The sequence below is a fragment of the Anthonomus grandis genome, chromosome 18 (genome assembly GCF_022605725.1).
Source record: "Anthonomus grandis grandis chromosome 18, icAntGran1.3, whole genome shotgun sequence".
Lineage (NCBI taxonomy): Eukaryota > Metazoa > Arthropoda > Insecta > Coleoptera > Curculionidae > Anthonomus > Anthonomus grandis.
Window position 1 is genome coordinate 10,878,884 of NC_065563.1, and position 16,323 is coordinate 10,895,206.

The 16,323-nt window shown below is 31.8% G+C and overlaps 1 protein-coding gene across 1 annotated transcript in view; it reads right to left on the reverse strand.

Moving 5' to 3' along the window:
• The window catches only part of LOC126747077 (uncharacterized), a 57,195-nt gene that overhangs the window by 17,638 nt on the left and 23,234 nt on the right, over positions 1–16,323 (reverse strand). Inside the window, exons 11-15 of the mRNA XM_050455572.1 lie at positions 9,805–10,048; positions 4,994–5,293; positions 4,077–4,218; positions 3,879–4,016; positions 3,600–3,823 (exon numbers count right to left, since the gene is read on the reverse strand). Coding sequence (XP_050311529.1) covers positions 3,600–3,823; positions 3,879–4,016; positions 4,077–4,218; positions 4,994–5,293; positions 9,805–10,048 — 1,048 coding nt within the window. The remainder of the gene's footprint in view (positions 1–3,599; positions 3,824–3,878; positions 4,017–4,076; positions 4,219–4,993; positions 5,294–9,804; positions 10,049–16,323) is intronic.

Here is a 16,323-nt window from a genome sequence, read left to right on the forward strand (position 1 = left end):
CGTCCAGGAATAATGAAAAAATGTAAAACTTCAATTTAGCGAGCCCTAGGTCTTGGTGGGTAAAACTCGCTATAGCTCAGTAAGTATTCGAGCTACAAAAATGGTTCATATATGAAAATATTAATTGGAAAACACCTTTTCTAGTAGTAGTAACCCCTTGTAAGTACCCCAAAAAGTTTTAAACTATTGGTCATAGACACTTAATGGAATAAATTACCATGAAACCAAAATTGCCTTAGTGAAACCAATTTTCCAGTTAGAAACGAATTTTTCTAATGGAATTCATCCATAGAGTGCTCTATTTATTAACCTGAAAGAATTACGAGAATATCTTAAATAGCTTGGAAGTTACATGGGAAAATGTCCAGGGATAATGAAAAAATGTAAAACTTCAAATTTAGCGAGCTCTAGGTCTTGGTGGGTAAAACTCACTATAGCTCCGAAAGTATTAGAGCTACAAAAATGGTTCATATATGAAAACATTCAATGGAAAACACCCTTTCTAGCAGTAGTAACCCCTTGTAAGTACCCCAAAAAGTTTTAAACTAATGCTCACAAAAACTTGATCGAAGAAATTACCATGAAATAAAAATTGCTCTAGTGAAGCCAATTTTTCAGCTAGAAACTATTTTTTTACACGGAATTCATTTATAGAGTGCCCTATATACTATCCTAAAAGAATTACGAAAATATCTTAAATAGCTTGGAAGTTATATGGGAAAACGTCCAGGAATTATGAAAAAATGTTAAACTCCAAATTTGGCGAGCCCTACCTAGTTCTTGGTGGGTAAAAGTCGCTATAGCTCCGAAAGTATTAGGGCTACTAAAATGGTTCATATATAAAAATATTCATTGGAAAACAATATTTCTTGCAGTAACAAGCCCTTGTAATTACCTCAAAAAGTTTTAAACTATTGGTCACAAAAACTTAATGGAATGAATTGCCATAAAATCAAAACTGCTCTAGTGAAGCCAATTTTTCAGCTAGAAACAATTTTTTTACACAAAATTCATTTATAGAGTGCCCTACATACTATCCTAAAAGAATTACGGGAATATCTTAAATAGCTTGGAAGTTATATGGGAAAACGTCCAGGAATAATGAAAAAATGTAAAACTTCAATTTAGCGAGCCCTAGGTCTTGGTGGGTAAAACTCGCTATAGCTCAGTAAGTATTCGAGCTACAAAAATGGTTCATATATGAAAATATTAATTGGAAAACACCCTTTCTAGCAGTAGTAACCCCTTGTAAGTATCTCAAAAAGTTTTAATCTAATGCTCACAAAAACTTGATCGAAGAAATTACCATGAAATAAAAATTGCTCTAGTGAAGCCAATTTTTCAGCTAGAAACTATTTTTTTACACGGAATTCATTTATAGAGTACCCTATATACTATCTTAAAAGAATTACGAGAATATCTTAAATAGTTTGGAAGTTATATGGGAAAACGTCCAGGAATAATGAAAAAATGTAAAATTTCAAATTTAGCGAGCCCTAGGTCTTGGTGGGTAAAACTCACTATAGCTCCGAAAGTATTAGAGCTACAAAAATGGTTCATATATGAAAATATTCATTGGAAAACACCCTTTCTTGCAGTAACAACCCCTTGTAAGTACCCCAAAAAGTTTTAAACTATTGGTCACAAAAACTTAATGGAATAAATTTCCATGAAATCAAAATTGCTCTAGTGAAGCCAATTTTTCAGCTAGAAACATTTTTTTTACACAGAATTGATCTACAGAGTGCCCTATATACTATCCTGAAAAAATTTTGAGAATATCTTAAATAGCTTGGAAGTTATATGGGAAAACGTCCAGGAATAATGAAAAAATGTAAAACTTCAATTTAGCGAGCCCTAGGTCTTGGTGGGTGAAACTTACTATAGCTCAGTAAGTATTCGAGCTACAAAAATGGTTCATATATGAAAATACTCCTTAGAAAAAACCCTTTCTTGCAGTAACAACCCCTTGTAAGTACCTCAAAAGGTTTTAAACTATTGGACATAAAAACTTAATGGAATAAATTACTATGAAACCAAAATTGCTTTAGTGAAGCCAATTTTTCAGCTAGAAACAATTTTTTTACACAGAATTCATCTATAGAGTGCCCTATATACTATCCTGAAAAAATTTTGAGAATATCTTAAAGAGCTTGGAAGTTATACGAGAAAACGTCCAGGAATAATAAAAAAATGTAAAGCTTCAAATTTAGCGGGCCCTAGGTCTTGGTGGGTAAAACTCGCTATAACTCAGAAAGTATTAGAGCTACAAAAATGGTTCATATATGAAAATATTCCTTAGAAAACACCCTTTCTTGCAGTAACAAGCCCTTGTAATTACCTCAAAAAGTTTTAAACTATTGGTCACAAAAACTTAATGAAATAAATTGCCATGAAATAAAAATTGCTCTAGTGAAGCCAATTTTTCAGCTAGAAACAATTTTTTTACACAGAATTCATCTATAGAGTGCCCTATATACTATCCTGAAAAAATTTTGAGAGTATCTTAAATAGCTTGGAAGTTATATGGGAAAACGTCCAGGAATAATGAAAAAATGTAAAACTTCAATTTAGCGAGTCCTAGGTCTTGGTGGGTAAAACTCGCTATAGCTCCGAACGTATTGGAGCTACAAAAATGGTTCATATATGAAAATATTCATTGGAAAACACCCTTTCTTGCAGTAGTAACCCCTTGTAAGTATCTCAAAAAGTTTTAAACTAATGCTCACAAAAACTTGATCGAAGAAATTACCATGAAATAAAAATTGCTCTAGTAAAGCCAATTTTTCAGCTAGAAACTATTTTTTTACACAGAATTCATTTATAGAGTGCCCTATATACTATCCTTAAAGAATTACGAGAATATCTTAAATAGCTTGGAAGTTATATGGGAAAACGTCCAGGAATAATGAAAAAATGTAAAACTTCAAATTTAGCGAGCCCTAGGTCCTGGTGGGTAAAACTCGCTATAGCTCCGAAAGTATTAGAGCTACAAAAATGGTTCATATATAAAAATATTCATTGGAAAACACCCTTTCTAGCAGTAGTAACCCCTTGTAAGTACCCCAAAAAGTTTTAAACTAATGCTCACAAAAACTTGATCGAAGAAATTACCATGAAATAAAAATTGCTCTAGTGAAGCCAATTTTTTAGCTAGCACCACAATGTTTATATAGAATTCATCTATCAAGAGCACTCAACAACGTCCAAAAGAAATTACACAGATATCTTAAATAATTTCGAAGATACATGGAAAAATGGAAAAGCCATTGTTACTACTCGTAAGGACAAAGGCGTATTAGGTTAATTTTTTCTTGATACTTTTATATATTGGAAATCATGAATCATTATGCATTATTATATTTATCTTCTAAGGTATTTTCTGATTTGATCAATAGTATTTAGTGAATTTGCCTTAAGTAGACCCATGAAGGCCAATTTCTTCTGGATACCCAAATATCTTGAAAATGGTTGACTCTACTCAAAAAATCAATAGAATCATTCTTGTAGAGCACGAATAAATCTACAACTTACTCCTCTAAGAATGTTTTCATTTAGCCAATAGGACCTGAGATTTTAATGGTTTATCAAAAACTCACCGAAGGACAAATCTCCATATGGCTCTCGACAAACCGACAGTTCAGCAACTTCCCGCCGCACCTCTCCATTTCGCGGCAGTACTTGCTGTCACCGTCGTAGCACCCGGTGCTGGTGCTCACCGAGTACCGGGCACAGTTTTCCGTGCAAGTCCCCTGATTATTCATGTCCACTTCGTTTTGAATGTGACCCTGCAGCAGCCTGGTGAACTCGTCGTAAGTTTTCCCTAGAAAAAAAGAGCGTGAACAGGTCAATTTGTCACAATTACTCGTCGGTAGCACCTCTGACGTAATGGGTCGCGTCACACTTCCACAAGTCCCTGGGCATCATTATCATGGCGCCTCTGAACACCGACATGGTTTGGTTTACCCTGTGCGCGAATTCCTCCCTAATTTTATTGGACTGGGCGGTGTAGTTGCCTTGAATGGTTAGTTTTAGGTTTGAAATAAATCAAAATTGTTGTAAGTATCAGTTAGTACCTTCGTCTCTGATGGCGTTGGTCATGTAAGCGAATTGCGAGAGCGCGTAGCTCTTGAGTCCATTGAGGGCGATCACGTTGTATAGATTGTAAAAAACTTGCTGCGGGGACTGAGTGTACTCGCAAGGGTTCTTGGCTAAATACTAAAAATGACATGAATGCCAGAATAAAATACATATAGGGTGTCAATTTGAAAAGTTTCAATGCCAATATCTCTGAAAGGAAAAGAGTTAGAGAAGCGCAATTTAGTATACAGGTAGGGGGAACAAGCACCATATTTTGGCTATAGTATAGCTATCTACACCACTGGATTCTACGAAAAAATCTATAAGAATGAGTTTTTACTTTTACAAATACTATAAAAATAACGGAGATGCGAGGGAGGTCCCAAAATGCAAAAATTTCAAAAATGCCCTGTATCTTAAAAAAAGGGCTTAGAAAATGTTGTTAACAGCATCTTTAGTTTTACGAAAAAGTAGCGCAGTGTCGCGAAAACCGCAAATGGGACACCCTGTACATGTGTACATTTTAAAAACTATATACAACAAGCCAAAACTTTACCCCACAGAATATCTATTTACTATAATGATCATCGATCGTTAAATAATCCCTTACTAAAAACAAGACCAAAGATCGAGGCTTTTCAGAGGAAATAAAGAGAAGATTGGCAACAACTAAACTCACAAAAGTGTGCAGAGATCAACCCATTACAAAAACAATCAAAATAATGCTGTCCAATTGCTCCAAGGAGTGACTCACCCTATAACCAAATTATGGTAGTTGTAGCTCTCCTTATCTGTATACCATTTATACCAAATTCCACTTTTCTAACTTTTTTTTTATTTTCAGAGATATTTACATTGAAATTTTTCAAATTGACACCCTGCATATTGAGCCAATAAGTAGGTATATACTTACATCGATAATTTTCAAAGCCATATTTTCCTCTCCGAACGTCAAGTTGTAGATCTTCAGGACGGTGTCGTATGCTCCCGTGTTCGGGTTCAATATGTCATAAACCATATCCTCGGTCTCTATGGGTACCGCTTGGGCTGACTTCTTATCGGTTTGAGAGAGTCCTTGGACCTTTTTGTGGCCCTCAAGGTACTCGAGGAACTTGGAGTAAATGTGGTCCAGGTGCTTAATGTCCGAGTAGAGGAACAGGAAGGAGTGGACGGTCTTTAAAGGTCCGGTGCCCCTTAAAATGTCACTGGGAACCTAAGAAGTTTTTTTTTTTAAACGATTTTTTTTATTGGTTATAATACAGGGGATACAACAGTAAAAAAAAACCCAAAATGGTATCCACAAAATATTAATCTAATGAATATTTACAATTGTTTCACTTTAAGTCCCAATATATACAGAAGCGTGTAACTAACAAGTAATTTAAGTTATTTTAAAAAAATATTCTAGTGTTCTTTTCAAAGTATTTTTAAGAGTTTGGAAACATACTAAAGAAATCCGAATTCTTATAATATTTACTGCTGCTTTTTGCTATTTTACATAACGGAGAATTTGTCTTTTTAAAAGAAATTAAAAAAGTTTCATTAAATCTGAGGTTATTTATATGTATATATATATATATATATATGTTTTATTTATATGTATATTATGAGCTTGAGGAATATTAATATATTGTTATATTTTTTCGAAAAATTTGAGGCATTATTCTAACGTTTTATCGGCAAAACATGCTGAAAATAGACACTTTTAATTGGATTAAGATAATCAGATTTAGGCGTTATGGCTATCCAAAATAATGGTTTTTATTTTTTTATGCGAAAACCGTGCATTGGGTGAAAAATTATCAAGAGACCAGGTATGCTCTAAAGGAAATAAAGAATTAAAAAATAATTTTTATTTAAAAAAACCAGTGAAGCACCCGTTTCTTTTAAAAAAATATCAAGTCCGCATAAACGCCAGTGGCGAATATAAAAATTTAAATTGTGTATAGGAAAAACACTATGGATGCTAAGCACCGATTTTCAGAAAAATATCAACAGGGGTATCAAATTTATCAAAAAAAGTAAGTTTGCTTGATTTCTCGTTCAAGGAACACGTCCCTCAACTTTGACGCAATATTAATAAAACATCCTATATATGCGCCTATTAAAAAATTTAATTAAATTAAAATGTTTTTGAACTAAATCAATGTGATAATCACTAAATTTCGTTTTAAAAGAAAGGAACCAAAATTTGTCTTCCAAGAATAAATGTATCGAATAGACATTTAATGGCTCGTATATGATCAACTTTAGGAAGGCAAATATTGTATATTTTATAATTAAAATTAAAAATATTAATATTTCCTCAAAAAGTACTACTCTAACATTTTTTAATATTAAGGAAAGGACTATTATTTGTCCAGTAATCAATAACATTATGACTTATCTTATCAAATGCCTTACTGAAATCCGTGTAGACACCATCAACCTGAGTCTGTCCATGTTTTGGTCTATTGGTATCAATAGACCTTCCCTTATAAAGCCCGTGCTGTTCAAAACTTATATTTTTTGACAAATTGAAAAAATATTCAAGACAAACTTTTCAAAAAGTTTCGTTACAGACAGTGTGAACAGGACAGGGTGAACTGGATAAAAGGCATGTCGACAGAATTTATTACTGGAAAATTTAAGTTAGTGAGATCATATCGATCGTATTTTTTCGAATGTCAACCATTCGAAATTCTCAAACATTTTTGGTAGTGGCTTGATGCAGTTATATGGTATTTCGAGAGGCAGTTATATGGTGATAGACCTGCTTAGCTAATTCCTGCTTTACGCTTCTTTAAAGCTAAATTCTTAATATTTTAATTATGTCAGTTTTAGTCTTGCCTCTTTACCCTCCTGTGGTTCTGATTTCTTCACTTTACTTATTATATTTTAAGTTATTTTAGGTTATAATGCACACACACTGTTATTTCTAATATTTTGTCTTTACACGGGTTGTACACTGAGTCGCATGGGTATCGGTTTTAAAAAAAAACTGCAAGACACTCCGATTACCAGAAAAGTGTATTTATTTATGATAAAAAGTTAATTAGTGTTCAATTTTTTTAAATTTCCAAATTGTAATAAAACTGCTTTGAATTGATTTAATTTGAATATAGCAGAGCTAATAAATAATGCTATATTGACCGTGTTCGAGGCGTCGCACAGTGCTTCGAGTATATGGGAATACGGGACAAAAATCACTACTCTTTTTGTACTTAACCGATTTAAACCAAACCAAAACTATTATACACTGAGCTACATATGGCATATTCTACATAATTAATTTCGCACTTAGAAATATAGAAAATAATCTATTTTCTTCATACAACACCAAACTTTTTCAATTAAGTAATCTCCAAAACGTTGGCCTGGGTTAAAAAAATGCAGTAAAGTAAAAATGATTTATTATCATCAGGTAACAAAAAAATTAACTCCAAAAATGTAAAAATATATAACGAAGAGCCAATAAAACATAATTGTTTATATAAAGCCAAATTTTATGATTATGAGAAAAAAATAAAGTATCTATTAAATATTACAGAGTCGTAAACAAATTAACAAATATATAGTTCTAAAACAGGGCAAGGACACGACAAAATAAACAACTCATTTTAAAATTCAATCACTTTCCGATAGATCAGAATCATCCGTGTCTAAATTCAGTTTATTAATATTTGGAGGTAACATATCAGAATACCGTTGCAAAGAAAAAGTATCATCCTCCAGGTAATCTTTAATATTATTTATATTGGAAGTTGAAGCCTTTCTCAAGGAAGATAGGATTTCCCTTGAATGATTTAGACGCGCATTTCTAACCTCTTTGTGCCGTGCTTCAAGAGCATCCTCAGCTAAAAATATCCCTTAAAACTTTCAAATTTTCAATAATTTCGCCTCCATGCACTAAGGGCTTATGCACACTTCATGGCATGCAGTACCAAGGGTATAGGTCGATGTAGAGTTTCCTGGTATCCTTCAAAAACTGTACAAATTTCGTTATTTTAATTTTTTCTTCTATGGACACAATTCTTAAAATTTGTGAAAATTTAAAAATTAATGTTTTATCAATTCCAGTGATTGAAGAACTTAAATCTGGATTTTGAAAAAATCGCCTAGCTGTATTCCCGTCATTGGTGGATTTGTAACCTGGTTTGGGTTTGTCTACAATTAGGCCCATTTTGAGTTTTAATTCTTTCTGGATATTTTGTTTTCCATTTTCGAGGAGACCTAACTTGCCAACATTTAAATGGTAACCTATAGGCGATATGTAACAAACACTCAAAACTACGAATTCATGAATGAAGGGATGACAACCCAAAGTTAAGATTCTCAATTTTTATAACTTTTTCGAAAACTTTATCTGTGTTCATCTCTTTTGGAGATACACCACAGATAAAACATTTCTGAGTTAAATTGATTTCAGATAGGGTATTAATGCAGCTACTATCTATAACATGGTAAAATAAAATTGAAACTGCACTTCCATATCCACACCATTAACTATAATATGGTAACTTTCTAAATTGTCAATTTGGGTCTTAAGATTGGCCCTTTCGCTTTTGACTAAATCGGAATTTTCTTTGGAAAATAAAAATTTTACGGGTTTGCAATAAAACGTAGACGAAGTTCGAGAGTTTTCCCAGAAAAATATCGCCTTCTTCATTTACCAGTTTAAGAGGTGACATAGCAACTAAAAACAAATATGCGTCAGTCATAGTATCAGAACTACTAAATTTTTGTTTGTAGATGCTATGCCCCGAACTCCCATCAAAACCATACTTACAAACAAGAATTCTAAAATTTTTGAAATGCTCTTAGGGGTATATTGCAACAGAAGTTGTAATTTAATTTCTGCTCTTTGTTCTGATTTCGAAAACACAAAACTTTATAAAAAGATGGCAAACAATCATCATATTATAAATTATTAATGACTGACCTCAGCAAATTGTATTTTCTTTGAGAAAGATCCAAATCTAAAAAAGACTTTTTTTTGCTGCAACGATATTTGTATTTTGTTTAGCGGACTTCTGTGCGGCGAAAGTTTGTTCCACCGATGTATAATTGGAAACCATATCGGCAATTCGTTTTTTTTTTTTTCGTTTTTTGGCTACTGTCCGTAAAATCTTTTGCACGTTTAGTTTTCGAGGAAGGTCCGGTCTCATTAATTATCCCAGTATTAATATTAAAACACATTTTAGATGTTAGTTTTATCTCTAAAACTTTTTTGCCAATTCCGACAGCTTTCAAATTTTTTTTTTTTGACTTTGTTGGTCACTTGTTGATATATTCATCAATTGATGGTCCTAAAAAAACCGCAAAAACTGTATTTGCCATTTAAAAGAGTGTATAAAGTGTTTGTTTGGGGGGGAGGGGGAGGGGGTGTTTTGAGATAAATTAGAAAAATTTGCAGTATGCTCAAAAATATTAAAAGTTATACATACCTGGCTTGGAATTATCTATAAGGATTGAAAGATAATATAAAATTTTAAACACGATTAAATACCGCACACTTTTCAAACGGTATGATCTCAAACATCAGGTACAAAAAAGAAAAAAATTAGTCGGTCAACTTTACGAGAATATTACTGATAAACGAAAGGCAAAAAAAGACAAAATATTAACATATTTATGTACAGGGTGTAGTACTTTATAATAAATGATACAATGTCTTTTCAAATTTTGGGTTTGAGTTTTTGAACTTTGCTCGAAACACTTAGCATGGGGTGGTGTTGCACTTACTTGCTTTATCTCCTCACTAAATTTCAAGAATTTCTCTCTCACTTTATCTTCGGCCGAGGTCTCTGACATGAATGGCGACTGATTTAACACGAAATTCCACAGTTGCTCCTCGATCGTCATAAAGTCCGTTCGCAGTTTGTCCACCAGCAGGTGTTTTTCGGTGATGTTCTCCGATCGTACCGTTACGATGAGGAAAATAGCCACAAGGGCGGTTATCGGTGTCATTTTGTAACAGAACGACTGACTGAATTATTTATTCACTATAAAGTTGTTCTTTCTTCTAATATGGTCGATAAGCGAGCGATGATGGGGGCAACAGTGATAAACTCTCGATTTATTTATATGGATGATTAATTATTATTGCTACCGCGAACAAAGATTGAAGAGAACTGATGATTAGGCGAAACGTTTCCGTAAATAAATACAGGGTAATGGGCAGTGGTCTGTTATGGTTTTAATTGTCAGTGGTATTAAAAATTTGATTGTGCCATTGGATTACTCAGAAAAAAGTAGTGAAAATGAGTTTCATGATTAAGAATTATTATGTTTGATTTTGGATTGCATTAAAAATTTTAATACGCTCTTAGATTAATTAATCAGGAAAAAGTAGCTAAAAATGTATAACACGTCCCTGGATTTGCAATTATTTTAAAGAGAAATATTCGATATTGGAAAAATCTCCAGTGGTACTAAATATTTGAATGTGCTATTGGACTAACCAGGATAAGACAGCTGAAAACGAGTACCGTGTTAATGGGTTTATGGTGATTTTTAAGAGAAATGTTTAATTTTGGAAAAGCCACCAGTGGTACTAAAGATTTAGTTATGATATTGGACTAATTAGGCAAAAGTAGCTAAAAATGAGTATCATGTTTATGAGTTTACGATGATTTTTAAGTGAAATGTTTGTATTTGAGAATGTCCATGATTTGAATTGATTTTTGGAAGATTTGGCAGCTGTACTAAAAATGTGATTTTGTTATTGGACTAATCAGGATAAAGTACCGGAAAATAAGCATGTCAATGGGTTTTTGATAATTTTTTAGAAAAATCAGTGATTTTGGAAAAGGTACTAATAGTACTAAGAACCTGAATTTGCCATTATATCTTTTAGGAAAAATTGGCTAAAAATAAGCACTTAAATTGGGAATTTTGGGAAACTTACCAGTGGTACCGACAATATGGTTCTTCCATTAAATCTTTTTAAAAAAATCACTAAAAACGAATACCGTGTAGATGGATTTTTGATTTTTTCTTAGATAAATTAGGGATTTTCAAAAAAGTACCAAAAATCTGATTTTGCCTTTAAACCTTTTAGAAAAAAAATAATTTTGAATATTTTTTTTTAGTAAAATTAAGGATTTTGGGGAAAGTACCAGTGGTACTAAAAATGTGATTTTGCTATTGGACCTTTTAGAAAAACACTGCTAAAAATGGTATGTCGATGGATTTTCGATAATTTTTTAGAAAAATTCGGGATTTTAGCTAAGGTACCAGTAGTACCAAATATCTGATTTTGCCATTGAACCCTTAAGAATACCATGGTAATGGGTTTTTCATTATTTAAAAAAAAAATAGGGATTTTCGAAAAAGTATCAGTGGTATCAAAGCCATTAAACCTTTTAGAAAAAATTACCTAAACATATGCATGTCAAGGCGTTTACGGCTATTTTTAAGAAAAATTAGGGATTTTGGGAAACCTACCAGTGGTACTAGAAATCTGATTTTGCCATTAAACCTATTAATAAATAATAGATCAGAAAGGTCTCTCATTATTTTTTTTAGCAAAATTTGAAATTTTGAAAAAGTACCAGTGGTACCAAAAATCTAGTTTTCCCATTTAACTTTTTGGAAAACAAATAGCTAAAAATGAGTACCGTCGATAAGTTTTTTAAATTTTTTTAGAAAAATTACGGATTTTAGGAAACCTACCAGTGGTACTAAAAATCTGAATTTTGCGCGTGAACTTTTTAGGAAAAATTTGCTAACAATAAGTGCCAAGTCAATGGGTCAGCAATGTCGAAGTTGCTTACTTTTTACAAAAAGTTAGGAATTTTGGGAAAAGTACCAGTGGTACCAAAAATCTGATTTTGCGCGTGAACTTTTTAGGTAAAAATTGCTACCAATAAGTATTAAGTCAATGGATTTTCGAAAATGGACTAATTGTACCAAAAATCTGGATTTAGCCTTTAAACCTTTTAGAAAAAAAAATAATTTTGATTAATTTTTTTAGTAAAATTAGGGATTTTGGGAAAAGTACCAGTGGTACTAAAAATGTGATTTTGCTATTGGACCTTTTAGAAAAACACTGCTAAAAATGGTATGTCGATGGATTTTCGATAGTTTTTTAGAAAAATTCAGGATTTTAGCTAAGGTACCAGTAGTACCAAATATCTGATTTTGCCATTGAACCCTTAAGAATACCATGGTAATGGGTTTTTCATTATTTAAAAAAAAAAATAGGGATTTTGGAAAAAGTATCAGTGGTACCAAAGCCATTAAACCTTTTAGAAAAAATTACCTAAACATATGCATGTCAAGGCGTTTACGGCTATTTTTAAGAAAAATTAGGGATTTTGGGAAACTTACCAGTGGTACCAGAAATCTGATTTTGCCATTAAACCTATTAGTAAATAATAGATCAGATAGGTCTCTCATTATTTTTTTTAGCAAACTTTGGGATTTGGGAAAAGTACCAGTGGTACCAGATATCTGATTTTTCTATTAAACATTTCAGAATAAATTTGCTAACAGTGAGTACGATGTCGATGGGTTTTTGATATTTTTTTGGGAAAAGTACCAGTAGTACCAAAAATCTAGTTTTGCCATTTAACTTTTCAGAAAAAAAATAGCTAACAATGAGTACCGTCGATTGGTTTTTTAGAAAAATTACTGACTTTAGGAAACCTACCAGTGGTACTAAAAATCTGAATTTTGCGCGTGAACTTTTTAGGAAAAATTTGCTAACAATAAGTGCCAAGTCAATGGGTCAGCAATGTCGATGTTGCTTACTTTTTACAAAAAGTTAGGAATTTTGGGAAAAGTACCAGTGGTACTAAAAATGTGATTTTGCTATTGGAACTTTTAGAAAAACACTGCTAAAAATGGTATGTCGATGGATTTTCGATAGTTTTTTAGAAAAATTTGGGATTTTAGCAAATGTACCAGTAGTACCAAAGATCTGATTTTGCCATTGAACCTTGAAGAATACCATGGTAATGGGTTTTTCATTATTAAAAAAAAAAATAGGGATTTTGGAAAAGGTATCAGTGGTACCAAAGATCTGATTTTGCCATTAAACCTTTTAGAAAAAGTTACCTAAACGTAAGCATGACAAGGCGTTTACGGCTATTTTTAAGAAAAATTAGGGATTTTGGGAAACCTACCAGTGGTACCAGAAATCTGATTTTGCCATTAAACCTATTAGTAAATAATAGATCAGAAAGGTCTCTCATAATTTTTTTAGCAAACTTTGGGATTTGGGAAAAGTACCAGTTGTACCAGATATCTGATTTTGCCAACGTTTCAGAATAAATTTGCTAACAGTGAGTACGATGTCGATGGGTTTTTGATATTTTTTTGGGAAAAGTACCAGTAGTACCAAAAATCTAGTTTTCCCATTTAACTTTTTGGAAAAAAAATAGCTAACAATGAGTACCGTCGATTGGTTTTTTAGAAAAATTACTGACTTTAGGAAACCTAACAGTGGTACTAAAAATCTGAATTTTGCGCGTGAACTTTTTAGAAAAAATTTGCTAACAATAAGTACCAAGTCAATGGGTCAGCAATGTCGATGTTGCTTACTTTTTACGAAAAGTTAGGAATTTTGGGAAAACTACCAGTGGTACCAAAAATCTGATGATTTTGCCATTAAACCTTTTAGAAAAAATTACCTAAACATAAGCATGTCAAGGCGTTTATGGCTATTTTTAAGAAAAATTAGGGATTTTGGGAAACCTACCAGTGGTACCAGAAATTTGATTTTGCCATTAAACCTATTAGTAAATGATAGGTCTCTCATTATTTTTTTAGCAAAGTTTGGGATTTTGGAAAAAGTACCAGTGGTACCAAACATATGATTTGCTATTAAATCATTTAGAAAAAATTAGCAAAAAATGAGTATCATGTTGAAAGATTTTCGATAATTTTCTAGTGAAATTAGGGATTTTGGGAAAACTACCAGTGATACCAAAAATCTGATGATTTTGCCACTAAACCTTTAAGAATAAATTTGTTAACAATTAGTACCATGTCGATGGATTTTTGGTTATTTTTTAGAAAAATTTGTGATTTTGGAAAAAGTACCTTTTCAAAATGTACCAGTGGTACCAAAAATATGATTTGCTATTAAATCATTTAGAAAAAATTAGCAAAAAATGAGTATCATGTTGAAAGATTTTCGATAATTTTCTAGTGAAATTAGGGATTTTGGGAAAACTACCAATGGTACCAAAATCTGATTTCGCCATTAAACTTTTTAGAATAAATGTGCTTATTTAACTATTTTGTAGAAAAATTAGGGATCTTGGAAAAAGTTCCAGTGGTACCAAAGGTCTTATTTTAATATTAAACTTTTTACAATACATTTGCTAATAGTGAGCAACCAGGTTAATGGATTTTTGATTATTTTTTAGAAAAATTAGGGATTTTGAAAAAATTACCAGTGGTACTACAAATCTGATTTGGCCACTAAACCTTTGACAATGAGTACCATGTCGATAGGTCTTTAGTTATTTTTTTTATAAAAATTAGGGATTTTGGGAAAAGTACCAGTAGTACCACACGTGTGATTTTTCCATTAAATTTTTTAGAAAAAAATGCTAAAAATGAATACCATGTCGGTTTTTGGTTATTTTTTAGAAATAATAGGGATTTTTGGAGAAGTACCAGTAGTACCAAAAATCTGATTTTGATATTAAACCTTTTAGGAAAAATTAGCTAAAAATGAGCACTATGTTGATGGGTTTTTTATAAATTAAATATTTTAGGAAAAATACCAGTGGTACCAAAAGTCCGATTCTGTTATTAAAACTTTAAAAAAAATTGTTATTAAAAAAAATTGCTAATAGTGAGTACCATGCCGATGACTTTTGAGTCATTTTTTAGAAAAGTTTACATTCTGGGAAACTTACCAGTGGTACCAAAAATCCGATTTTGCTATTAAACCTTAAAAACAAAATTTGCTAACAGTGGGTACAATTTCAATGGGTTTTTGGCATTAGACCTTTGAAAAAAATTTGATAAAAATGAGTACCGCGTCATTTTTAAATATTTTTTTTTTAATTAAATTAGTGATTTTGAGAAAAGTACCAGCGGTACCAAAAATTTGATTTTTCCAGTAAACCTTTAAAAATTAATTTTGTAACAATAAGTACCATGTTGATGGGTTTTTGGGTATTAAAAAAAAAAAATTAGGGATTCTGGAAAAAGTACCAAATATATGAAAAAGTGGAACGAAAAGCTGATTTTGCCTTTAAATCTTTAAAATAAAATTTGCTAACAATAAGTACCAAGTGAATAGATTTTTGTATTATACCAGTGGTACCAAATATCTAACTTTGTCATTAAACTTGTAGAAAAAATTAGCCAACAATGTCGATGGGTTTTTGATTACTTTTTACAAAAATTAGGGATTTTGGGAAAACTACCAGTGGTACCAAAAATCTAATTTCGCCATTAAACTTTTTAGAATAAATTTGCTAATTTGACTATTTTGTTGAAAAATTAGCTAAAAATTAGCACAGAAAAGTTTACATTCTGGGAAACTTACCAGTGGTACCAAAAATCTGATTTTTCCAATAAACCCTTAAAAATTAATTTTCTAACAATAAGTACCTACCATGTTGATGGGTATTAAAAAAAAAATTAGGGATTCTGGAAAAAGTACCAGTGGTACCCAAAATATGATTTTGCCAATGGAGTTATTAGGAAAAAATAGGTAAAAACAGTAATGTTATACCCATGTTCACGAGTTTTTGATGATTTTGGGAAGAGAAAAATGTATTTATTGAATATTGCACGATATTTGACTCTTAGTCCGGCTGACTGCCCCAGGGACATACTCCCACTTAAACTCAAATATCTCAAAAACCACTAAATATAAAAATATGAAATAAATTGCATTGGATTGAGAAAAAGATGACCTAAAAATGTTATTAAGGGTACAAAGCAGTCAAGACAGTAGTTTTCAAGATATTTGGCTCCTAGTCCAGTTGACTGCTCCAGGGATATACTCTTAAAGAGACCTCAAATTAGACTTAAAAATACGAAATAAATGGTTTTAACAATAATGATGAAGTTGCAAAAAAACATATATTTTAGAAAATTCCCTTTATTTGACACAATATGGTACAAAGAACAATTCCAACTAAGCCACATCCCTCGTCTCACTCCCCCTTTCGGCATTCTTATAAAATAATATAAACAATTAAAAATCAAAGCTTAAGTGCTAAAAAAATGTATGAGAGCCCCCTCTACTAGATACTAACTACTACCTTAATCTAATTTAAAAAAGAAAAA